The sequence below is a fragment of the Blennius ocellaris genome (genome assembly GCF_963422515.1).
Source record: "Blennius ocellaris genome assembly, chromosome: 24".
Lineage (NCBI taxonomy): Eukaryota > Metazoa > Chordata > Actinopteri > Blenniiformes > Blenniidae > Blennius > Blennius ocellaris.
Window position 1 is genome coordinate 14145934 of NC_137673.1, and position 26933 is coordinate 14172866.

The 26933-nt window shown below is 40.7% G+C and overlaps 1 protein-coding gene across 1 annotated transcript in view; it reads right to left on the bottom strand.

The window, feature by feature from the left end:
- Window positions 1-26933, bottom strand: part of LOC308147464 (interleukin-1 receptor accessory protein-like 1-B) — a gene marked incomplete at its 3' end in the record, with an annotated part of 376990 nt that overhangs the window by 17582 nt on the left and 332475 nt on the right. The window contains exons 7-8 of the mRNA XM_080519603.1: window positions 16439-16584; window positions 4142-4288 (exon numbers count right to left, since the gene is read on the bottom strand). Of these exons, the coding sequence (XP_080375729.1) occupies window positions 4142-4288; window positions 16439-16584 (293 nt within the window). The remainder of the gene's footprint in view (window positions 1-4141; window positions 4289-16438; window positions 16585-26933) is intronic.

Genomic DNA, 26933 nt, shown 5'->3' on the forward strand with positions numbered 1-26933 from the left:
GCATATATGCGCACCTATATGCGCACATATAGTTGTGCAAATATGCGCACATATATGTATATATATATAGCCCATTTCTAACTTTGGCAACTGTCCACACATGGAAAGAACCTATATAAACATATATGTTTTAATATAGGTTTTGAATATATGTGACATATATAAAATTGGCCGTTTTTCCTATATTACAGATATATGTACATATATGTGCATATAGGTACATATAGGTAACCCCAGGTTAACCCCAGAGGGTTTAGAACCCTGAGGTTTTTTTTTAAGAACCTCGGGAGTTCTTAAAAAATAAAAAAAATTAAATCATTGTCACTACCCACATGGAAAGAACCTATATAAACATATATGTTTTAATATAGGTTTTGATATAGGTTTTGAATATATGTGACATATAAAATTGGCCGTTTTCCTATATTTTATGTACATATATGTGCATATATGTGCATATATGTGCATATATGTATATGTGCGTATATGTGCATATGTGTACAGATGTGTATGCATCTGTACATATATGTCATGTATGTGTGCACATGTGCACATACATGGTAAATACACATATGCACATATATGTGCATATATGCAGCATTTATGTGCATATATACAGCATATATGTGCATATATGCAGCATTTATTTGCATATATGCAGCATATATATTGTCATATATGTGCATATATGCAGCATATATAGTCATATATGTGCATATATGCAGCATGTATGTGCATATATGCAGCATATATATTGTCATATATGTGCATATATGCAGCATATATATTGTCATATATGTGCATATATGCAGCATGTATATTGTCATGTATGTGCATATGTGCAGCATATATGTGCATACATCCTCATCTAGGTTCTTTCCATGTGGGTATGAACACGGCCCGACACTATGCAGTACATATGCCAGGCCTTTAGGGAGCGCTGTGACTCACCAAAGATGCAGAAGAAGACACAGAAAACAGTTTCCCACACCAGACAGAAACCAACCAAATTTTTATCTGCACTTTTAGAAAAAAAAATTTTCTAAAAATTTTAATTTTAGATAGAACTAAAACTATCAACAGAATCTTTGCTCCTTAATCCCATGACATTTTATTTAATGCACAAAGTAATCCCATGTTTTTTATCCCACAATCCACTTTGAAATTTTTACTATTTGTAATTTTTTCCCTCCATTATTTGTTTGCTTTTTGAATTTTTTCCTGCAGTGGTTTAACGTTAAATTTAATGCCGTTCTCTCTAAATCCTACAAATGGCTTGAATGATTGATGCTGGTCCACGATGATTAATAGAAAAACGAAAAGTGCATTTCCAAGGGAATTTGAAATCTGAAAACTTAAATCCACAATGGCATTAATCATTCGTCCGACTTGAGGAAAACTTTGGGATTAACTTAAATATTTATCAAGAGATGGACTAATGTTTTTCCGTATGAAATATGTATCGTCTATTCTTAGGCATTTCAGAGAGAGAGAGCAAGCGTTTTTTTTTTTCCTGCGTGAACGCGAAGCGAAAACTCTTAATACCGGATCGTCTCCGAACTCCTCATAACCCAACGTCTGTACCCACATGGAAAGAACCTATATGAGGATATATGCACATATATGAAACCTATATGCAGCATATATGCACATATATGACAATATATATGCTGCATATATGCTGCGTGTATGCGTACATATAAGTGCACGTATGTACATATATATGCACAAATATGTACATATATGTGCATAAAATATAGGAAAATGTAGGGAAAATATATGTACATATATGTGTGTATATTTGCATATATGTACATATGCATACATATATGCACATATGTACGTATATGTGCATATATGTACATAAATGTACATAAAATATAGGAAAATGGCCAATTTTATATATGTCACATATATCAAAACCTATATTAAAACATATATGTTTATATAGGTTCTTTCCATGTCGGGAATGTGTGACAGCAGAGGGTTCCCACATGTAAAGAACCTATATAAACATACATGTTTTAATATAGGTTTTGAATATATGTGACATATATAAAATTGGCCGTTTTCCTATATTTTATGCACATATATGTACATATATGTGTACCTATAGGCACATATATGTGCATAAAATATAGGCCATATATGTACATACATGCGCATATATGTATCTATATGTGCATATATGTACATTTATGTACATATATGCAGCATATATTGTCATATATGTGCATATGTGCAGCATTTATGTGCATATATGCAGTATATGCATTGTCATATATGTGCATATATGCAGCACATATGCAGCATATATGCAGCATATTTGCAGCATATATGCGTCATATATGTGCATATATGCAGCATATATATTGTCATACATGTGCATATATGCTGCATATAGGTTTCATATATGTGCATATATCCTCATATAGGTTCTTTCCATGTGGCTTCATTGATGAAAAAAATGCGTGAAGCGACGTCTTGGCTATTTCAACCCGCCGGCGGTTACCACAGCGACGGGATCTCGATCGACCACCGCGGGAGGACTCCACGCTGGCTCGCCAGGTGAGGCGGCGTTGAGGTGAAGAGATCTAATCGACTGCCAGGAGAATATCGTTCGGGGGCGGGGGTTTGGGGGGGCGGGGGAGGGGGGGGGTGTCGTCTCCCGAGAGCTCTCGAGGCAGCCTGCCGTGTCTTATTGAACCCGATTCCCTTATACCGGAGAACAAATTGAAAATCTATTTCTCTCTGCGACCACTCGCCCAGGTGGCACAATTAAAGGAGACAATTGCTGTTTGGCATTAAGTCTGAGGCCTGACGTTTGTTTTTTTTGGGGGGGTTGGATCTTTTTTGCCTCTGATCCATCCATCATGGCCAAAGCCTGGAAGCCCCACATAGCCGGAGGTAATGGCTTTTCATTGAAATGTGATGTAGCAGAGAAGTAGGGTACAGAATACTTTTCTTTTTTTTATTTAAACCTTCCAACGCACATCCCTCTCTGGCTTGTCTTTTCCCTCAGCCTCTCCGAACTAATCTCATTCCCCCTGAATTCATTGCGCCGCTGCGACTTGAGAGACTCATTACGGGGGGAATCAAATTAAAACTTGCTCCTTGTCTCAGTGTGATGCATTCTCAAGCTAAGACTCATCCACCAGGCCCCAATCAAAGGCTTGTTTAGCTTTTATTTTTTAGCTACAGCCGGCGATGTTTCCGTCTGACACAGGGCGTTGCGTTGTGATTCGCTTAACGGGCGTTCAGCAGGATGTGTCGGACTCGATCGTGAGCGTCGGCACAGACCGCCCGCATCGCGTTTTTTCCAAGCCTTCCTAAATGGCAGCTTTTTGTTTTTGTTTTTGTTTTCTTTTAGCCCACATGGAAAGAACCTATATAAACATACGCGTATGTATGTTTTAATATAGGTTTTGAATATATGTTTTGAATATATGTGACATATATAAAATTGGCCGTTTTCCTATATTTTATGTACATATATGTACATATATGTACATATACGTGCATATACGTATGCATACGTATATGTACATATATGTACATATATGCACATATACATACATATATGTGCATATATGTATGCGCATGTACATATATGCACATATACGTACAGATATGTGCATATATGTATGCGTATGTACATATATGCACATATACGTACAGATATGTGCGTACAGATATGTGCGTATATGTATGCGTATGTACATATATGCACATATACACACATATATGTACATATATTTTTCCTACATTTTCCTATATTTTATGCACATATATGTACATATTTGCACATATATGTACATACGCGCACATATATGTACGCGCATATGCAGCATATATGCAGCATTTATGTGCATATATGCAGCATATGTATTGTCATATATGTGCATATATGCAGCATATATATTGTCGTATATGTGCATATATGCAGCATATATGTGCATATAGGTTTCAAATATGTGCATATATCCTCATATAGGTTCTTTCCATGTGGGATTCCCACTCTGGAACCACTTTATAAAAACATTTTGGGTTAAAAACGCTGTGCCGTGTGGATCACTGGCCAAACATCAAAGCGCATGTTCTCATGTGGAAACGGGGACCTTTCGACAATCGACCTCCTTACCGCCGTCGATGTCGTCGCTGCCGAAGTGGTTCCGGTAGAAGAGCATGAGCTCGATCCTGTAGCATTTGTACAGCGTCACCAGGCAGATCAACAGCATCAGGATGGCGCCCAGGCCTCCGGCGAGCTCCACCGTGTACATCAGCTCCGCTAGTAGAGCAAACACACAACGGAGAAAAAAAACCAGAGGGAGATTTAACAGTCGCGTTCACTTTAGAGACACACAACTACAACAGTTTGAGGGCGCTGTCGCCTGAAACAAACACTGACCAGAGAGAAATTTAAGAGGAAACATGGCTCATTGATTGGTCCGGACCAAAACCACAAGTCCTGCTGCTTTAGCCCGTGGTGGCTAGGCTAGTTAGCTCATACAATTACAACAGCGACTAGTTTCCCACATGGAAAGAACCTATATGAGGATATATGCACATATATGAAACCTATATGCACATATATGACAATATATATGCTGCATATATGCACATATATGACAATATATATGCTGCATATATGCACATATATGCTGCATCTATGCCGCATATAGGCAAAATTGAGCTGCATATATGTGAATATATATATATATATATATATATATATATATATATATATATATATATATATATATATATATATATATATATAGCCCATATCTCACTTTGGCAACTGTCCCCACATGATAAGAACCTATATAAACATATATGTTTTAATATAGGTTTTGATATAGGTTTTGAATATATGTGACATATATAAAATTGGCCGTTTTCCTATATTTTATGTACATACAATACATGTGCATACATATGGCAATATATATGCAGCATATATATTGTTATATATGTGCATATATGCAGCATTTATATTGTTATATATGTGCATATATGCAGCATATATATTGTCATATATGTGCATATATGCAGCATAATATGTGCATATATGCTGCATATAGGTTTCATATATGTGCATATATCCTGATATAGGTTCTTTCCATGTGGGCCGGACCAAAACCATAAGTCCTGCTGCTTTAGCCCATGGTGGCTAGGCTAGTTAGCGCATGGCTAATGGGTAGCCTCAACCAACCACGACATATAGTCTTCAGGCCAGAAATCAATGAGAGTCTTCCTCACTACTTCTTCCTTTTTAATTCTTCATCACTACTCCACATCTGCCCGCAGGATATAACTTTTACTTTCTGTCTGCTTCTTTTGATTCTTGCCGTGAGCTTTTTTTGTTTGCTACCCTGAATGCATTGCGCAACATCACGTCCCCCCCCCCGTCCTCTCACCCCATCCTCACATTAAAAAAAAAAAAAACAACATTTGCTCTTACAACCGCTGGTAGAGCAGTGTGCAGACTAATCGTGTATAAATACTGTGGCGAGCGCCGCGGAAAAATTGCTCTGAGTCGAGATTCTATTCTACCAGCTGATCACCAGAGGCTTTTATTTTGACATGACCACACGCAACCGGAACGTCATAACAGGATGAGACTCCACACAACACATTTCTCACTCACGGTTGCACACCAACATTTAGCAAACCAAACTAGACGGAATAATGAACTATCTGAACCGAGGAACAAAAACACAACACAAGCACAAATAAGCACACACAACAACCCCAACAATAACCTCCGGCTAAACATAACCTGAACTCCCATCATGCCCTGCAGCGACCAACTCCGTGATCGCTACAATACTCTTCGCCACTAGAGGGCAGCACAGAACTTTGCCGGTGAAATGTAAAGTGACAGACGTCAGTGTGGTTCATCTCCACCTCCTGCTACCATCTTGTATCAAAGTACTGTGTCAGTGACAGTGATGGAGAAGTTTTTGAAAAGGAAGAATGTGAACCAGGATCTCAGCTCTTCATCCATCAGGTCCAGGTTTCACACTGAGGGAGGCACTATTAAAAAAAAAGAAATTGGGAAATACTTTTTTCTGTATTTATTTGATTCCTGTTGATAAAACGTTGAGAATGACTTTGATGTCTTTGACGAGAATGACTTTGATGTCTTTGATGAGAACAACTTTATATTGTTAATAGAGGCTACAGAGTTTCACATTTTAACATTTTCGGGTGGTGGTGTGCCTCCAGATTTTCCAAAGACAAAAACACTTTTGAGCCTTGGCTCAAAAAAGGTTGAAAACCACTGCTCTAGAGCAAGGTTCCCCAATTCCGGACCTTGAGGTCCAGTGTCCTGTTGGTTCTCACTCTCTCACAGCTTTCAGCACGCCTCAATCTGATGTTGATGTTATGGTCAAGCTTGTACCCACATGGAAAGAACCTATATAAACATATATGTTTTAATATAGGTTTTGATATAGGTTTTGAATATATGTGACGTATATAAAATTGGCCGTTTTCCTATATTTTCTGTACATATATGTACATATATGCACATATACGCACGTATATGTACATATATTTTCCCTACACTTTCCTATATTTTATGCACATATATGTATATATATATTTTTCCTACATTTTCCTATATTTTATGCACATATATGTACATATATGTATATTTATATATATATTTCCTACATTTTCCTATATTTTATTCACATATATGTACATATATGTACATATTTGCGCATATATGTATGCGTATATGCAGCATATATGCAGCATTTATGTGCATATATGCAGCATATATAGTGTCATATATGTGCATATATGCTGCATTTAGGTTTCATATATGTACATATATCCTCATATAGGTTCTTTCCATGTGGGTTGAAAAAAGGCGCTTTGAAGGGGACCCAGATTCCGCTTGGAAAAAAACCCGGAACCGAGTTCAGATTGCGTTCACATTTCCAAACAAAACTGACTTTCCCAGAAAGTCCCTCAAGAGAACTCTGGTCCGTATCAAGCAGGAGAATCTGAACGCGCCCTTAGAAGTCTCAGGTGGAATAGGATGTGTTAAAAGATTTCTCGATTGTCTTATTTTTCCATGTCCCTGATCAATTCCCTCTTCTCTCTCCTTGCAGTCTGCCCCGCCATCGCAGAAACCCCCCCCCCCCCCCGACCATCAATTAGCCGCATCCCTCGCGAAATGTCAAATTTGGATTATTTGTGATGTGCCTGTAGCGCTTCCTGGGGAGAAGCACATCAAATGTGCTCTTAACATTTCCTGACGGCTCATTGAGCATTCTGAAAGGCTTTTTTTTTTTTTAACCGTCACATGAATCATTTTATTTTATTCAAATCCGACTGGAGACATTTAATGCTGTCGTGCGGTTCCACATCCCGTCTTTCTGCTTGGATGGTACGGGGGGGGGCTTTGGGGGGGCTTTGATCCTCCATCAATCAAAAGGTATTGAGCTTTAGTTGAAGATCGGTTACGTGGAGACGCGACACCCTCAGAGGGTCGTTGGGCCTTCGGATCAAAGCTAAACCAACCACCGAGTTAAAATCAACTCAAGGTCTATGTTTTTAGGAAATAGATTTAAATGGTGGACTACTAATTAGTGTGAATGCAAGGCAAGGCAAGGCTTTCACACTCTTGAGATTCTGTTTCTGTTTATTTTGGACGTTTTTCGAATCGCTAAAACTCTGGCGATCTTCACCCGTTCGTCACCATTCAAATATCAAATCGTGCAGCTTTTTCGGCACTTTCCGGCTAAGTTCTAGCATTTTGAAATCTCGTCAACTTTTTAAAATATTTCAACTTTTGTGCCACTTTTTTCCAATGTTAACGGATGGAGGAATTTTTAACTAGCTATAACTTCTTCAAATCTTCACCGATTTCAACCATTCGACTTTTAAACTGTTCAACTGTGTCAACTTTTAGTAACTTGTGCAACTTTTTGAAAATTTTTCAACTTGTAGCATTTTAAACTGACACTTTTTCAACTTTTTTCAACTTTTTCAACTGTTTGACACTTTTTCAACTTTTTGAAACTTGTGAAACTTTTGCAAAATCGTGTCAATTTTTTGAAAATCGTGCCAATTTCTTGAAAATCATGCAATTTTTTGAAAATCGTGCCAATTTCTTGAAAATCGTGTAACTTTTTAAAAATCGTGCAATTTTTATGCAAAATATTTCAACTTTTGTGCCACTTTTTTCCAATGTTAACGGATGGAGACATTTTTAACTAGCTATAACTTCTTCAAATCTTCACCGATTTCAACCATTCGACTTTTAAACTGTTCAACTGTTTCAACTTTTAGTCACTTTCTCAACTTTTAGAAACTTTTACAACTGACACTTTTTCCAACTGTTTGACACTTTTTCAACTTTTTGAAAGTTGTTGAACTTTTTGAAACTCGTTCAACTTTTTGAAACTTTTGAAACTTTTTCAACTGTTTGACACTTTCCAACTGTTTGACACTTTTCAACTGTTTGACACTTTGAAACTTTTTGAAACTTTTTGAAACTTGTTCAACTTTTTGAATCTTGTTCAACTTTTTGAAACTAGTTCAACTTTTTGAAACTTTTGAAACTTTTTCAACTGACGCTTTTTAACTGTTTCAACTTATTGAAACTTTTTCAATTTTTCCCAACTTTTTCAACTTTTTCAAAGCATTCCAGTCTACCTGCCGCAGGCAGGCAGCAAAGAGCATTACAGTTTGCATTCACACTATCATGCATTTGCCTTGGGAAATGCAGATCATCTAGTGCTACATTTCCTTTTCTGCCCATCAATATTTCAATCAAAATCAACATTTTCACAGCAGAGGATATTTGATACTTCAATGAAAAGCATAAATTGACGTGCAGATATCCAAACATGTGTCAACGTTTTGGAAATGAAAATGTTGATTAGATCCAGGTCCATTTAATTCATCCCACCTGTTTGGATTCTGCAGATATAAGTATGTCTCAGCATCTTGTAATACAAAATCAGAAGTCAGCTTTAAGTTCTGAACTCAATAATTCACTATATTTTGGCGAGAAAAAGATGAATTTGGGCAAAATTAGACTGTGACAAGTAGTGATGGCCATTATACACATATTTTAGATGCTTTGATACAGGCGCAAGTGCATAGACCTATATAACTCAAACTAACACAGGAGTCTACTTTCAAAATTCGGTATGCTCCGTATCTTCACCTGCCATTTCCGTGTATTTGCCAAGCCACGGAAGAAAGATGACTCTTTACTCAACAGGACAATGGAGTCCATCAGGAGGTCTGCCGAGTAGCCTTGAAAGCCCAGCCGTTTGCTTTCATGTCTTTCATGCTGTTTGTCTTTTATGATCTTGTTTCTTTCTCAAGGCCTCCTCCCCTTTTTTTTTCTGGTGGTCACTCCATCTTTTTTTGCACATTTCCTCTTGGCTACGCCTCACAAACCCCCCGGGTGGTCAACCTTCATTGGCTGACTAATGGCCAACAGTGAGAGGCTGGACTTACTGCGATGCTGCACACACACACACACACTCACACATGCACGGAACACACAACGCCATCCATCACCGGCTGCACGTTTAACCTCGTCTGAGCGCGTAATGCCTGTCCCACCGCGGCGGCCATCAGACGGACAGCTCCTGTGATGAAGGATGATGTTCAGGGGGAAGCTAACGAGGATGCTCCCCCGACCCCCCCCCCCCCCCCCCCGCGCCGCTTCATCGCGGCTGTCCGGCGACGACCTTCAGCCAAAACTTGCAACCCCAACGTATTTGCGCAAACAAACACAAACATTTTAAACGAGAGAGACGAGGTTCACTCATTTCGGAACTAAACGTCCGCTCTCGCCGACTGCGTCTTACCGCCGCCACCGCTACGCTAACCCTTCCGCCTCAGATGCCCCCACATGGAAAGAACCTATATAAACATATATGTTTTAATATAGGTTTTGATATAGGTTTTGAATATATGTGACATGTATGAAATTGGCCGTTTCCCTATATTTTATGCACATATAGGCACATATATGCACATATTAAAACATATATGTTCATATATAGGTTTTGATATAGGTTGTGAATATATGTCACATATATTTATGTGACATATATTCACAACCTATATCAAAACCTATATTAAAACATATATGTTTATATAGGTTCTTTCCATGTGGGAAAGAAGCAGTAGAGGAGACCTATATGGCCTGTATATTCACATATATGTACCTCAATTGTGCCTATATGTGGCATATAGATGCATAGATGCAGCATATATGCATATATGCAGCATATATATTGTCATATATGCACATATATGTGCATATAAGCTGCACATAGGTTCCATACATGTGCATATATCCTCATATAGGTTCTTTCCATGTGAGGGAGAAGCAGCTGGTTTCTTAAGGCCGCCCAGGCCCACATGGAAAGAACCTATATGAGGATATATGCACATATATTAAACCTATATGCAGCACATATATGCTGCATATATGCACATAAATGCTGCATATATGCACATATGTGCTGCATATATGCACATATGTGCTGCATATATGCACATAAATGCTGCATATATGCACATATATGCTGCATATATGCACATATATGCACATATATGCTGCATATATGCACATATATGACAATATGTATGCTGCATATATGCACATATATTGCCATATATATGCACATGTATTGTATGTACATATATGCACAAATATGTACATATATGCACATAAAATATAGGAAAACGGCCAATTTTATATATGTCACATGTATTCAAAACCTATATCAAAACCTATATTAAAACATATAAATAGGTTCTTTCCATGTGGGCCAGAAGCAGCGATTACAGCGGAGGAGGCCAATTCTTCACCGCCCGACTGCGGCGGCGGCGGCGGCGTCTCTACAATACGGACATATTGCAGTGCCGCCACCGCCGCCGCAGCGGGGCAAGATTAAGACAAATTAGCTCCTGACGACTCGAAGGCTGGATTTGATAGAGCCACATGGCGTCGTGTGCTTCATCATCCCTTTTCCCCCTGCCTCCATTTCTGCATCTCTCTCTCCGTGCAGGGAGGGCGACGCGACGAGAGGGAGCACTCCAGCAAATCATGAATCCACTTTGATTTAGCATGAAGGCCGCTATTGACACATTCCTCTGCTACATATGTTCAAGCACATGAGGCTGTTGAGGGATTATAAATGAATCATGCACACCACACGATGCTCAGTCTTTATTTGGATGATATAGCTTTTAAATATATATATATATACCGTATTTTCCACACTATAAGGCGCACCTACATTGATTGACATAATTTACAACTTCATTCATATATAAGGCACACCACATTATAAGGCACATGGAATAGACCAGTGGTCATAACCTTTATAGCTCAAAGCCATTAGGTTACATTTTCTACTGATTGTAACACCCAGAGAGGTGCACGCACTTTATTTTGATAGTCCTACCTGCAGCCTATGCCAGGACGACACTACACACAAAACCTTCTTCACTGCTGGTTGACAACTTACAACTACCGGTAATAAACTAAACTACATGAACTAAGCAACAAAAACACAACACAACACAATTATTACCGACACCACAAACCAAATAGAACCCCCAATAATTGCATTTAAAACACCACAAACAGAAACTCCCATAATGCATTGCAGCTATCGGCTGCACCGAGGAGCTCAGGATGCAAGGCATGATGGGAATTCATGTTTTGTGTTGTTGGAGGTTATTGTGGGTTGTTGTTGGGCTTGGTGTTGTGTTGATTGTGTTTATGTGTTTTTGTCCCCCAGTTTAGGGAGTCATTATTTCATCTAGTTTATTTTGGTTTGTTAGAATGTTGGTGTGCAACCATGAGTGATGAAGGTGTTGTGTGGAGTGTCGTCCGCTCTGAACATCCGGTTGTGAAGTTAGAGTTGTCAAAATAAAAGCCTCTGGTTGTTCAGCTGGCAAGTAGCAGACTTGAGAAGAGTAGTTCTTCCACGGTGCTCGCCACAATATATAAGGCGCACCGGGTTATAAGGCGCACTGGCAGCTTTTGAAAAAATTTGAGGTGTTTAGGTGCCTTATAGTACGGAAAATACGGTAAGCTATCAGTTACATATTCACATACCATCTCATATATTTTAAATGTATTATTATTTATCATTTGTATTTGAAAGGCATGATTTCCATTTAAAATGTATATATACTACAATTGTAATTGAATCAAATTATATTTATATGAATAATAATAATACTTTTTTATTGTTATTATTGTTGTTTTTGTTGGTCAATGTTTTATTTCCTCATTTTTTAATTGTATGATTTGTATACATATAATTTATCATTGAAATGTATATTTTTATGATTATGTATTTGAATACATTATGATGATGATGATGATGATGATGATTAACAATAAGAATAATTTTCGACTTTTTTTTATTTTTAAAATTCATATATATGAACATATGTGTACCTATATGTACCTATATGTGCATATAGGTACATATATGTCCATATATGTGCATAAAATATAGGAAAACGGCCAATTTTATATATGTCACATATATTCAAAACCTATATCAAAACATATATGTCCATATATACATGGACATATATGTACCTATATGTCCATATAGGTACATATATGTCCATGTATGTGCATAAAATATAGGAAAACGGCCAATTTTATATATGTCACATATATTCAAAACCTATATCAAAACCTATATTAAAACATATATGTTTATATAGGTTCTTTCCCTGTGGGACGCCGCAACGCCCGCCAGCAGGACGCTATTCTGATTGACGCCACGCGGCTCAAAGCGTCCGCAGAAAGAGAGTGTTGCTCGCTAGCAAGGCCACCAAATTCCTTTGGACTGTACGGAACAAGAAAGAAAAAAAAAAAAAAAAAAAAAAAGTCCAGGAATGTATGGAGAAGCACAGACAAAGATGTGTGTTCCGGACCCCTGCTAATCCCCCCCCCGGTTTAGTCGGGAGGTTTCGGCTGCACGGCGCTAAACCCCCTTTAAATTTGGCAAATGGAGGGGAAACTGGGCCGCCATCAAAGCTGCCAGCTTAAAAAGAGAGGAAAGATATTTGACTATGTAAATGTATTCAACGCTGGCAACTTTAAGGCTGCAAAACAAAAAAATTAAAAAATAGAAGATCCTCCTCTTAAAAAAGTCTCACTTATGTAACTTTAAAAAAAAAAAATGTGTGTCTCTAAGTAAACATCATGGAACCAAAGTAGCCGGTGATGAAAGTGGAGAGAACGTCTGAGTGAGAGTTCAAGGATCAAAGGAGGATTTGTGTGCATGTGTGAGTGTTGGAGGGAGGGTGAGAGAGGGAGGGAAGGAGGGGGGCGAGGGAGGGAGGGAAGGAAGGAGAGGGGGATCAGGAGGAAGGAGGGAGTGATGGAGGGAGGGTGAGAGGGAGGGAAGGAGGGGTGATTGAGGAATGAGGGGTGAGAGGGAGGGAAGGGGAAGGGAGGGAGGGTGAGAAGGAGGCAAGTTAGGGAGGAAGGGAGGGTGGGAGAGAAAGGTGGAAGGAAGGGAGGTGGGGAGGAAGGGAGAGGTAAGGAAGGGGTGGAGGGGGAGAGGGAGAGGGAAGGGTGAAGGAGGGGTGAGGGGTGAGAGGGAGGGAAGGCGAAGGGAGGGAGGGTGAGAAGGAGGCAAGTTAGGGAGGAGGGGGGGGAGAAAGGTGGAAGGAAGGGAGGTGGGGAGGAAGGGAGAGGGAAGGAAGGGAGGTAGGGTGGAAGGGGAGAGGGAAGGGTGAAGGAGGGGTGAGGGAGGGTGAGAAGGAGGCACATAGGGAGGAAGGGAGGGTGGGAGAGGGAGGTGGGGAGGAAGGGAGAGGTAAGGAAGGGAGGTAGGGCGGAAGGGGTTGGAGGGGGAGAGGGAGAGGGAAGGGTGAAGGAGGGGTGAGGGGTGAGAGGGAGGGAAGGGGAAGGGAGGGAGGGTGAGAAGGAGGCAAGTTAGGGAGGAAGGGGGGGGAGAAAGGTGGAAGGAAGGGAGGTGGGGAGGAAGGGGGTGGAGGGGGAGAGGGAGAGGGAAGGGTGAAGGAGGGGTGAGGGAGGGTGAGAAGGAGGCAAGTAGGGAGGAAGGGGGGTGGGTGAGGGAGGTGGGGAGGAAGGGAGAGGTAAGGAAGGGAGGTAGGGCGGAAGGGGGTGGAGGGGGAGAGGGAGAGGGAAGGGTGAGGGAGGGTGAGAAGGAGGCAAGTAGGGAGGAAGGGAGGGTGGGAGAGAAAGGTGGAAGGAAGGGAGGTGGGGAGGAAGGGAGAGGGAAGGAAGGGAGGTAGGGTGGAAGGGGAGAGGGAAGGGTGAAGGAGGGGTGAGGGAGGGTGAGAAGGAGGCACATAGGGAGGAAGGGAGGGTGGGAGAGGGAGGTGGGGAGGAAGGGAGAGGTAAGGAAGGGAGGTAGGGCGGAAGGGGTTGGAGGGGGGGAGGGAGAGGGAAGGGTGAAGGAGGGGTGAGGGAGGGTGAGAAGGAGGCAAGTGGGGAGGAAGGGAGGGTGGGAGAGAAAGGTGGAAGGAAGGGAGGTGGGGAGGAAGGGAGAGGTAAGGAAGGGAGGTAGGGCGGAAGGGGGTGGAGGGGGAGAGGGAGGGGGAGAGGGAGAGGGAAGGGTGAAGGAGGGGTGAGGGAGGGTGAGAAAGAGGCAAGTAGGGAGGAAGGGGGGGGAGAAAGGTGGAAGGAAGGGAGGTGGGGAGGAAGGGGGTGGAGGGGGAGAGGGAGAGGGAAGGGTGAAGGAGGGGTGAGGGAGGGTGAGAAGGAGGCAAGTAGGGAGGAAGGGGGGTGGGTGAGGGAGGTGGGGAGGAAGGGAGAGGTAAGGAAGGGAGGTAGGGCGGAAGGGGGTGGAGGGGGAGAGGGGGAGGGAAGGGTGAGGGAGGGTGAGAAGGAGGCAAGTAGGGAGGAAGGGAGGGTGGGAGAGAAAGGTGGAAGGAAGGGAGGTGGGGAGGAAGGGAGAGGGAAGGAAGGGAGGTAGGGTGGAAGGGGAGAGGGAAGGGTGAAGGAGGGGTGAGGGAGGGTGAAAAGGAGGCACATAGGGAGGAAGGGAGGGTGGGAGAGGGAGGTGGGGAGGAAGGGAGAGGTAAGGAAGGGAGGTAGGGCGGAAGGGGTTGGAGGGGGGGAGGGAGAGGGAAGGGTGAAGGAGGGGTGAGGGAGGGTGAGAAGGAGGCAAGTGGGGAGGAAGGGAGGGTGGGAGAGAAAGGTGGAAGGAAGGGAGGTGGGGAGGAAGGGAGAGGTAAGGAAGGGAGGTAGGGCGGAAGGGGGTGGAGGGGGAGAGGGAGAGGGAAGGGTGAAGGAGGGGTGAGGGAGGGTGAGAAAGAGGCAAGTAGGGAGGAAGGGAGGGTGGGAGAGAAAGGTGGAAGGAAGGGAGGTGGGGAGGAAGGGAGAGGTAAGGAAGGGGTGGGGGGAGAGGGAGAGGGAAGGGAGGGAGGGTGAGAAGGAGGCAAGTAGGGAGGAAGGGGGGGTGGGAGAGAAAGGTGGAAGGAAGGGAGGTGGGGAGGAAGGGAGAGGTAAGGATGGGAGGTAGGGCGGAAGGGGGGAGGGGGGAGGGAGAGGAAGGGGGAGGATAGTGAGGAAGGGGGAGAGAGGGGGAGGGCAGTGAGGAAGGGGGGAAGGGGGGAGGGAAGTGAGGAAGGGGGGAGAGAGGGGGAGGGCAGTGAGGAAGGGGGGAGGGAGGGGGAGGGAAGGGGGGAGGGAAGTGAGGAAGGTGGGAGAGAGGGGGAGGGCAGTGAGGAAGGGGGGAAGGGGGGAGGGAAGTGAGGAGGTGGGAGAGAGGGGGAGGGCAGTGAGGAAGGGGGGAGAGAGGGGGAGGGGGAGGGGGGAGGGAGGGGGAGGGAAGTGAGGAAGGGGGGAGAGAGGGGGAGGGCAGTGAGGAAGGGGGGAGGGAGGGGGAGGGAAGTGAGGAAGGGGGGGAGAGAGGGGGAGGGGGAGGGGGGAGAGGGAGAGGGGGGGGGTCGCTGCCAGACAGTCAAACAGCTTGTCCGGCATCACAAAAGGCAAAACGCTGCTTCGCTCCAAACTGTTTCTCTTCCAAAGCTTCTGCTTCCTCAGGCTGAGGTGGATGAATAGGCTTTCTTTGTCCTACCTACCCCCCCCCCCCCCCCCCCCCCCCCTCCCCCTCTTGTCCCCCTCCTGAAGGCAGAAAAAGGAAAGAAAAAAAAAAAATACCCCACCGGTTAATTCCCAGAATCCCGCTGGTCGTTCCTCTTTGTACTGCAAGAGATTCACTCACATTGTCAGATTGAAGGCCCCTGGTACCAAATGGTGTTTTTCACCTCCAGAGCTGTAAGGCGCCACTATTAAACATCAAGGCTTTTTTTTTTTAAATTTTATTCATGGTGGAAAACGATTCCTTCGTTCAAGCAAGTTGTTTTTTTTTTTTTTTTTTATTCTCCATCCCTCTCTACGGACGGATCCCAGTGCCGGTGGTTTGTCCCAACTCACCTTTCTTGGCCAGCTGGATGTTGGCCTGCCGCCGCCCGTAGGCGTTCTCCACGTAGCAGGAGTAGTTCCCCAGGTCGCTCTCCTCCAGCGACTCGATGGTCAGAGAGATGGACACTTCCTGTTCCCCGAGGTGCTCCCGGATCGTCCTGCAAGGGGGCAGCAGAGAGCACTGGTCAGTCAACGCATGGATGGAGGTGCTGTAAATAACTAACTTCATGAGTAGGGCTGCGCCGGTATCACTTTTTTTTAAAGGAAGTAACCTTTAACTACTTGCAGATACCCAGTACCATTGTGAGTATTAACCTTTAGCTACCCACCGATACAGAGTACTAACCATTCGCTTCTTGCCGACACCAAGTTCTAATGTGCATACTAGTTTTTAGCTTATTGCCGATACCAAGTACCGATACGAGCACTAACCTTTAGCTTCTTGCCGATACCAAGTTCTAATTTGCATACTAGCTTTTAGCTTATTGCCGAAACCAAGTAACAATATGAGTACAAACCTTTAGCTTCTTGCCGATACCAAGTTCTAATGTGCATACTAGCTTTAAGCTTCTTGCCGATACCAAGTACCGATACGAGTACTAACCTTTAGCTTCTTGCCAATACCAAGTTCTAATGTGCATACTAGCTTTAAGCTTCTTGCCGATACCAAGTACCGATGTGAGCCTTTAACTACTTGCCAATACCGAGTACCATTGTGAGCATTAACCTTTAGCTACCCACCGATACAGAGTACTAACCATTCGCTTCTTGCCGACACCAAGTTCTAATGTGCATACTAGTTTTTAGCTTATTGCCGATACCAAGTACCGATATGAGCACTAACCTTTAGTTTCTTGCCGATACCAAGTACCATTTCTAGTACCAGCCTTTAGCTACTTGCCGATACCAAGTTCTAATGTGCATACTAGCTTTAAGCTTCTTGCCAAGTACAGATACGAGTACTAACCTTTAGCTTCTTGCCAATACCAAGCACCATTGCGAGTACCAGCCTTTAGCTACTTGCCGATACCAAGTTCTAATGTGCATACTAGCTTTAAGCTTCTTGCCAAGTACAGATACGAGTACTAACCTTTAGCTTCTTGCCAATACCAAGTACCATTGCGAGTACCAGCCTTTAGCTACTTGCCGATACCAAGTACCGATGTGAGCCTTTAACCACTTGCCAATACCGAGTACCATTGTGAGTATTAACCTTTAGCTACCCACCGATACAGAGTACTAACCATTCGCTTCTTGCCGATACCAAGTTCTATTGTGCATACTTGTTTTTAGCTTATTGCCGATACCAAGTACCGATATGAGCACTAACCTTTAGTTTCTTGCTGATACCAAGTACCATTGCGAGTACCAGCCTTTAGCTACCTGCCGATACCAAGTTCTAATGTGCATACTAGCTTTAAGCTTCTTGCCAAGTACAGATACGAGTACTAACCTTTAGCTTCTTGCCAATACCAAGTACCATTGCGAGTACCAGCCTTAAGCTACTTGCCGATACCAAGTACCATTGCGAGTACCAGCCTTTAGCTACTTGCCGATACCAAGTACCGACGTGAGCCTTTAACTACTTGCCAATACCGAGTACCATTGTGAGTATTAACCTTTAGCTACCCACCGATACAGAGTACTAACCATTCGCTTCTTGCCGATACCAAGTTCTAATTTGCATACTAGCTTTAAGCTTCTTGCCAAGTACAGATACGAGTACTAACCTCTAGCTTTTTGCCAATACTAAGTACCATTGCGAGTACCAGCCTTTAGCTACTTGCCGATACCAAGTACCGATGTGAGCCTTTTGCTTCTTACCGATACAGAGTACCATTTCCAGTTCTAACATTTAGCTACTTGCCAATAATGAGTAACCAATGCCAGTACTAAAGTTTAGCCACTTATCGATATTGAATACTGATATAAGTACTAACCTTTAGCTACTTGCTGATACCGAGTACCAATACAAGTACTAACCTTTCGCTACTTAACTATAACAAGCACCGATATGAGTACTATCTTTAGCTACTTACCAATAACGATTACAAATATGAGTACTAACCTTTACCTGCTGATACCAAGTACCGATACAAGTACTAGCCTTTAGCTTCCAAAGTGAGATATGGGCTATATATATACATATATATGCACACCTATAGGTGCATATATGCACCTCAATTTTCCTATATGTGGCACATATACGCATAGATGCAGCATATATGCAGCATATATATTGTCATATGTGTGCATATATGCAGCATATATGTGAATATATGCAGCATATATAGTGTCATAAATGTGCATATATGTTGCATATAGGTTTCATATTTGTGCATATATCCTCATATAGGTTCTTTCCATGTGGGATTTTGAAAAGAAAACAAAAAGAAACAAGAATCTTCGGCGTTTACGTGATGCACTTGAACGCACCACCCATTTTGAAGCGTACTCTGTCGATGATGGTCGGCCAAGGACCGCGGGAGTTTTGCCGAGGAAGTTTGGATGTTTGCGTTTCTTAAAACCCTGATTATGGTTCTTTTTTTGGGTATTTCTGTTGTCCTTCGAGTTCTTTGATCTTCTTTGTTCCTTTCGTTGGTCACACAGGAGCTACACCTGCACAACCCTGCCCCATGACGACAACTCAACAGATATCGAACTGCACTACCGTAATATCCAGAAGACTGAGCCCACTGGGATATAAGCCACACCCACCAAATTTTAAAAAGAGGAAAAAGAAAGTGATGCACCTGAACGCATGACTCATGTATCAGCAGCATGAAGCTTGGAAACATGTAAAGGAAAAAAACCCCATAAATTAGGTATTGTTTAACCCTTTGGGGCCTGAAGCATTTTGTGCTGTTTTTCACTATATCTCAGATATAAAATCCTTAAACTTTGCGCCTTTTTTGGTGTCATTTTGTTCAGGACAACCTCATAAATGCATTTCTGAAGTATTTTCATCACTTTGGCATACTGTATTAAAACAGTGGACCTAAAAACACCATAAAATTACAAATTCGGGTGGTAAAAACAGATTTATTGACTATAAAAGTCACAGACATGGTTAACGAATCATTTTGTTTACTTGTAAAGTAAATCTAAACTATGATCTGCCTTTCCCGCGGCAAATGGATGATAGTGTGAATGCTGGTGGCAAATCTGTAATGCACAATTTTCCAAAAATTGCACGATTTTTAAAAAGTAACACGATTTTCAAAAAAGTGCACAATTTAAAAAAAATTGCACGATTTTCAAAAAGTTGAAAAATTAAAAAAAAGTGTCAAACATTTGAAAAAGTGTCAGTTGAAAATGTTACAACAAGTTGAAAAAGTGTCAAAAAGTTGCACAAGTTTCAAAAAGTTGAAACAGTTGAACAGTTTAAAAGTTGAACGGTTGAAATCAGTGAAGATTTGAAGAAGTTATAGCGAGGTAGAACATTTCTCCATCCGTTGACATTGGAAAAAAAGTTGCACAAAAGTTGAAATATTTCAAAAAGTTGACGAGATTTCAAAAAGCTAGAACTTAGCTGGAAAGTGCCCGAAAAAGCTGCAGGATTTGATATTTGAACGGTGACGAACGGGTGAAGACTGTCAGAGTTTTAGCGATTCGAAAAACGTCCAGAATAAACAGAAACAGAATCTCAAGAGTGTGAACGCCTTGCCTTGCCTTGCCTTGCCTTGCCTTGCATTCACACTAATGAACTCAAATGTATCAAAACAGGACTGAACAAACAGTTCTATACAGATATTTACAGTGAAATAGAAGCACTGCCTCAGGCGTTTTTCTAAAACTATTTATAAAAGGTCACACATATTTTTCCTCATATCTTTTATTTGGGCGATCAACATCATTTAAAAACGAGCTTGTAGTTTTATATCTGCACTTTGGACACGGATTGAAACACTGGACCAGACGACGCTGCGCCGTGACGCTACTGCCTTTTCAGACGGTCATGTGACGAGGACGCTCCGGTGCGTCCGCCGGCCCCAGAGGGGTTAAACTGCAGAATTAAAATTACGGTAATCATTTAACCCGTTACTCCCCAAACTACAGATATTGTGGTAAGAATCAACAGAAGCTCCGTAACTTGCCGACATCAGTTCTTCACAGATGGAGGCCTGATTGTTCGTGACTGACAGGAAGCCTACATCATGTGAGTCATGACACGCCCCCCCCCTCCCCCCCCACCCCCACATGAGAAACACCCCTCCGTCAACTCGCCGATCCCCTTGACGATGAATGGCAGTGACACGTGTGGTATGGGGATAATAGTGCAACTGTCACGGCGTGCTACGGCGCCGACCTATCACACAACGCTTCGCCAGGAGGGGTTAGCGCAAAAACCAACAGGAGGAAAAAAAAAAGGATCCTTTGATGTTTTGGTTTTTTTGGGTCGGTGTGGGAAATTCAGACATTTTTTACAGGAATTCGTCTTCTCCCCAACGCAAAGAGTAGGATTTCTGGTTTTGAGTATCATGTCTTATTGTGTGAATGCTGACGGTGATCCAAATCTTTGATTATGATTCTGGATTTTGTTTTGCCACTGTGTTATATCTCCTCCAATATTTAAGCGATTTCAACTGTTCAAATATCAAAACGTGCAGCTTGTTCATGAGATGACTCCTTTGATGTTTGCTTTTTATGTCTGTAACCGTTTTGGAAAAAAATCAAAAAACACTACAAAAAAAAATTTCCCGAAGCACCTCATGGAGATCAAAGCAGAAAATCTTTGATCTTCATGGCAAAGGTCTCCAGTGCTCATTGTAGATCGAAGGAGATGCGCATGCATATCCTTCGGTCTACAATGAGCACTGGAGACACCGAGTTCAAAGGAGATCAGCTTTGTTCCACAATCACTATTCACACTTCTACCTCTAGTTTTTTTGTTTTTAACCAGCTTCTTCTGACTCAGAAATGAGCTCAAACAACAGTGTCAACGAAACACCAAAATTCTCAAAATGTCCTTTGAACTCTTTCTTTCTTTCGGCAGTGGGAATGGTATTGACGAGCTGAAACCAGCAGATGGCGGTTAACCAGGTATTGCCATGGCAGCGGTGCTTGTTTTTGATTTTGATTTTGATTTTTGGGGATTTCGCAGTTATTCTCTCCATCTCTGCAGCACGCCACAATCTGCTTTGTTTAGTCTGTGCATTGATCAACAAGAATCAGATGAGTTTTCAGATTCAAATGACCTGCGGCAGGCGGAAGATGAATGCCCGGGGCGCTCACACCTTTTTCACACTATTGGACCCAATGCATCATTAAACAGCAGGGCTCGAAAATAGCTGCAATATCTGTAACCTTAAAGAGATCGTCTGCTCATATATCATTCAGAGAGGCCCAACTTTTTTTTTATTTTTCCATTTTATCACAGGGACTTATGCAAACTCTTTTTTTTTTTTTTTTTATAAATAAGCTTTTAGACTGTCAAACTGTGGCGGGGGGGAGAAGTGTTTTGTTTTGTTTTTTGCGTCTTGTAACGCCGCATCCGGCAGGAATCACTGTGTCATGGAATCTACTTTCTTTTTAGATTTGCAACCCTTGCATTTGTTTAACCTTCTGCAATTTAAAAAAATTTTTTATTGGTTTGTATGTGGGCATTTTATCAACTTCAGGTCACACAATGACCACCAAGGAATCACAATGAAGATACGACATTACAATTTACAGTGATGCAATGGAATAAAAAGATTTAAAAATTTTTTTTTGATGTTTTTGTAATCAAATGAATCAAATAATACTAAAGCTTTTTTCTTAACATTGTAGCTATTATTATATTAGTAATATAAGAGTAAAAATGTTCATATGTTTAAAAAAAAAAAAAAAATTTTACCTTTATTTTACGAGAAAAAAACCTTGTTGAGATGAGATAAGAGTGTTCTGTCCAATAATACCAATAATAATGTAATGTAATATGTAATATCACACGGCGCACCGCTAGTAGCCATGAGGGCTTCTCCCACATGGAAAGAACCTATATAAACATATATGTTTTAATATAGGTTTTGATGTAGGTTTTGAATATATGTGACATATGTAAAATTGGCCGTTTTCCTATATTTTATGTACGTATATGTATGTGTATGTACATATATGCACATATATGTGCATATATGCAGCATATATGCAGCATTTATGTGCATATATGCATCATATATATTGTCATATATGTGCACACACTAATAAGGAACCTGAGCTGGGTTTAGACCGTCGTGAGACAGGTTAGTTTTACCATACTGATGATGTGTTGTTGCAATAGTAATCCTTTTAATAAATATAGCATTTATGTGCATATATGCAGCATATATGTGCATATATGCAGTATTTATGTGCATATATGCAGCATATATTGTCATATATGTGCATATGTACATATATAAAATTAGCCGTCTCCTATATTTTATGTACATATATGTATGCGTATGTACATATATGCAGCATTTATGTGCATATATGCAGCATATATATTGTCATATATGCAGCATTTATGTGCATATGTGTGCATATATGCAGCATTTATGTGCATATATGCAGCATATATGCAGCATTTATGTGCATATTTGCAGCATATATTGTCATATATGTGCATATGTACATATATAAAATTAGCCGTCTCCTATATTTTATGTACATATATGTATGCGTATGTACATATATGCAGCATTTATGTGCATATATGCAGCATATATATTGTCATATATGCAGCATTTATGTGCATATGTGTGCATATATGCAGCATATATGAAGCATTTATGTGCATATATGCAGCATATATGCAGCATTTATGTGCATATTTGCAGCATATATTGTCATGTATGTGCATATGTACATATATAAAATTAGCCGTCTCCTATATTTTATGTACATATATGTACATATATGCACATATATGTGCATATATGTATGCGTATGTACATATATGCAGCATCTATGTGCATATATGCAGCATATATATTGTCATATATGCAGCATTTATGTGCATATATGCAGCATTTATGTGCATATTTGCAGCATATATTGTCATATATGTGCATATGTACATATATAAAATTAGCCGTCTCCTATATTTTATGTACATATATGTACATATATGCACATATATGTGCATATATGTATGCGTATGTACATATATGCAGCATTTATGTGCATATATGCAGCATATATATGGTCATATATGTGCATATATGCAGCATTTATGTGCATATGTGTGCATATATGCAGCATATATGTGCATATATGCAGCATATATGTGCATATATGCAGCATTTATGTGCATATATACAGCATATATGCAGCATTTATGTGCATATATGCAGCATACATTGTCATATATGTGCATATATGCTGCATGTAGGTTTCAAATATGTGCATATACCCTCATATAGGTTCTTTCCATGTGGGCTATCTCTGCCTGCTGGGTTGGAAATGCACGAGCGTGCCCAATAAGAGCTGGAGGTTTAGAGCGGGCTGTGTGTGGCTGCTCTGACCGCCCTGTTGCTCGTTGACCCCCGACCTGCAATCAAATGGATAAATGGAAAAACAACCACGCTGAGAATTCCCCAGGTAAAGGTCAGTGGGTACGTGGAAAAAAAAACTAGCAACTCGAGCTGAGGGAGGTATTTTCTACTGTTTTGAAAGGAATCGCTACTTTTCGTTTTCGCTCCATTTTTTATTTTTTATTTTTTTAAAGTCCTCGCCAGTGTGAACACCTTCCAGAACAGCTCGTATCATTAAATGTCCGCGATGCTAATAGGCAGTGGAGAAGTTGACTGGACCTCGTTGAGTTTTCTGATCCCACATGAATACCCACATGGAAAGAATCTATATAAACATATATGTTTTAATATAGGTTTTGAATATATGTGACATATATAAAATTGGCCGTTTTCCTATATTTTATGCACATATATGTACATATATTTACATATATGCACACATATAGGTGTGCATATATGCGCACATATAGGTGTGCATATAAGCGCACATATAGGTACATATATGTACATATATGCACACATATAGGTGTGCACATATGCGCACATATAGGTGTGCACATATGCGCACATATAGGTGTGCATATATGCGCACATATAGGTACATATATGTACATATATGCACACATATAGGTGTGCATATATGCGCACTTATAGGTGTGCATATATGCACACCTATATGTGTGCATATATGCACACATATAGGTGTGCACATATGCGCACATATAGGTACATATATGTACATATATGCACACATATAGGTGTGCATATATGCGCACTTATAGGTGTGCATATATGCACACCTATATGTGTGCATATATGCACACATATAGGTGTGCACATATGCGCACATATAGGTGTGCATATATGCGCACATATAGGTACATATATGTACATATATGCACACATATAGGTGTGCATATATGCGCACATATAGGTACGTACTTGTGCGCATATATGTACATATATGTACATAAAATTAGGAAAACGGCCAATTTTATATATGTCACATATATTCAAAACCTACATTAAAACATATATGTTTATATAGGTTCTCTGCATGTCGGTAATTACATGTGATACCAATTTCCCGTGTTCGCACATACATAAGTTCTTCTTGCATAATTGTTTTTTAGTTAGTTCTTAGTTATTGCCTTGATATAACAGTATATATATATATATATATATATATATATATATATATATATATATATATATGGAAATAAAGAAGCACTACAGGAGACCTATATGGCCTGTATATTCACATATATGTGCCTCAACTTTGCCTATATGTGGCATATATATGCATACATGCACATATATGCTGCATATATGCATATATGCAGCTCGAAAGGGTGCTGCTCTGTTCTCCCAACCACCGGGGGGACTCAAACTACTTCTTTTAAACTTTACACACCCCCCCCCCCCCCCATAGAGATCCGAGATGTCTCGTCGTGCAGCAATGCCCCCCCCCCCCCCTCCCCCATTTCCCTTGTACCGGCCCGCGGGCGTCATCGGCGAAACGTCCTGCCAAAAAGCTCCATTTCGTGTATTACTGGGCGGCTCTTCGGGGAATACTCCCGTGTGATTAATTTCCATTTCAAAAGCTTATGAAGCTTGGAGAACGATGTCGGGCGGTGCGTTTGGAAGCGGCGTTCGGATGGGAACAAATAAATAAATAAATATCACAAGAAAGGAAAAAAAGAAAAAAAAGTGGAGAGTCGGAAGTGCTTTCAAAGCGACTCGGGGTCACGGTTTTGATCCCTTCAAGCCCATTACCTCGTTTGACTATCATGTGAAAGCTGCTTTCGCACCACGCGTCCCACGTGGAAAGAACCTATATAAACATATATGTTTTAATATAGGTTTTGATATAGGTTTTGGATATATGTGACATATATAAAATTGGCCGGTTTCCTATATTTTATGTACATACATGCACATATACGCACATATATGTTCATATATGTATGCGTATGTACATATATGCACATATACGCCCATATATGTACATATATTTTTCCTACATTTTCCTATATTTTATGCACATATATTTTTCCTACATTTTCCTATATTTTATGCACATATATGTACATATATGTACATACTCGCACATATATGTTTGCGTATGTGCAGCATATATGCAGCATTTATGTGCACATATATTGTCAGGTTTCAGGTTTCAATAGGTTTCATATATGTGCATATATCCTCATATAGGTTCTTTCCATGTGGGATGGAAAGAACCTATATAAACATATATGTTTTAATATAGGTTTTGATATAGGTTTTGAATACATGTTACATATATAAAATGGCCGTTTTCCTATATTTTATGTACATATATGCACATATACGCACATATATGTACATATATGTATGCGTATGTACATATATGCACATATACACCCATATATGTACATAGATTTTTCCTACATTTTCCTATATTTTATGCACATATATGTACATATATGTATATACTCGCACATATATGTTTGCGTATATGCAGCATATATGCAGCATTTATGTGCACATATATTGTCAGGTTTCAGGTTTCAATAGGTTTCATATATGTGCATATATCCTCATATAGGTTCTTTCCATGTGGGATGGAAAGAACCTATATAAACATATATGTTTTAATATAGGTTTTGATATAGGTTTTGAATACATGTTACATATATAAAATGGCCGTTTTCCTATATTTTATGTACATATATGTACATATATGCGCATATATGTACATATGTGTGTATATGCGCATATATGTGCACATCCATGTACACATATGCACATATATGTGCGTATATGCGCATATATGTGCGCATGTATATACATATATGCACATGTATGTACATATATGCGCGTATATGTACATATGCGCACATATATGTACATATATGCAGCATATATACTGTCATATATGTGCATATATGCAGCATTTATGTGCATATATGTGCATATATGCTGCATATAGGTTTCATATATGTGCATATATCCTCGCATTG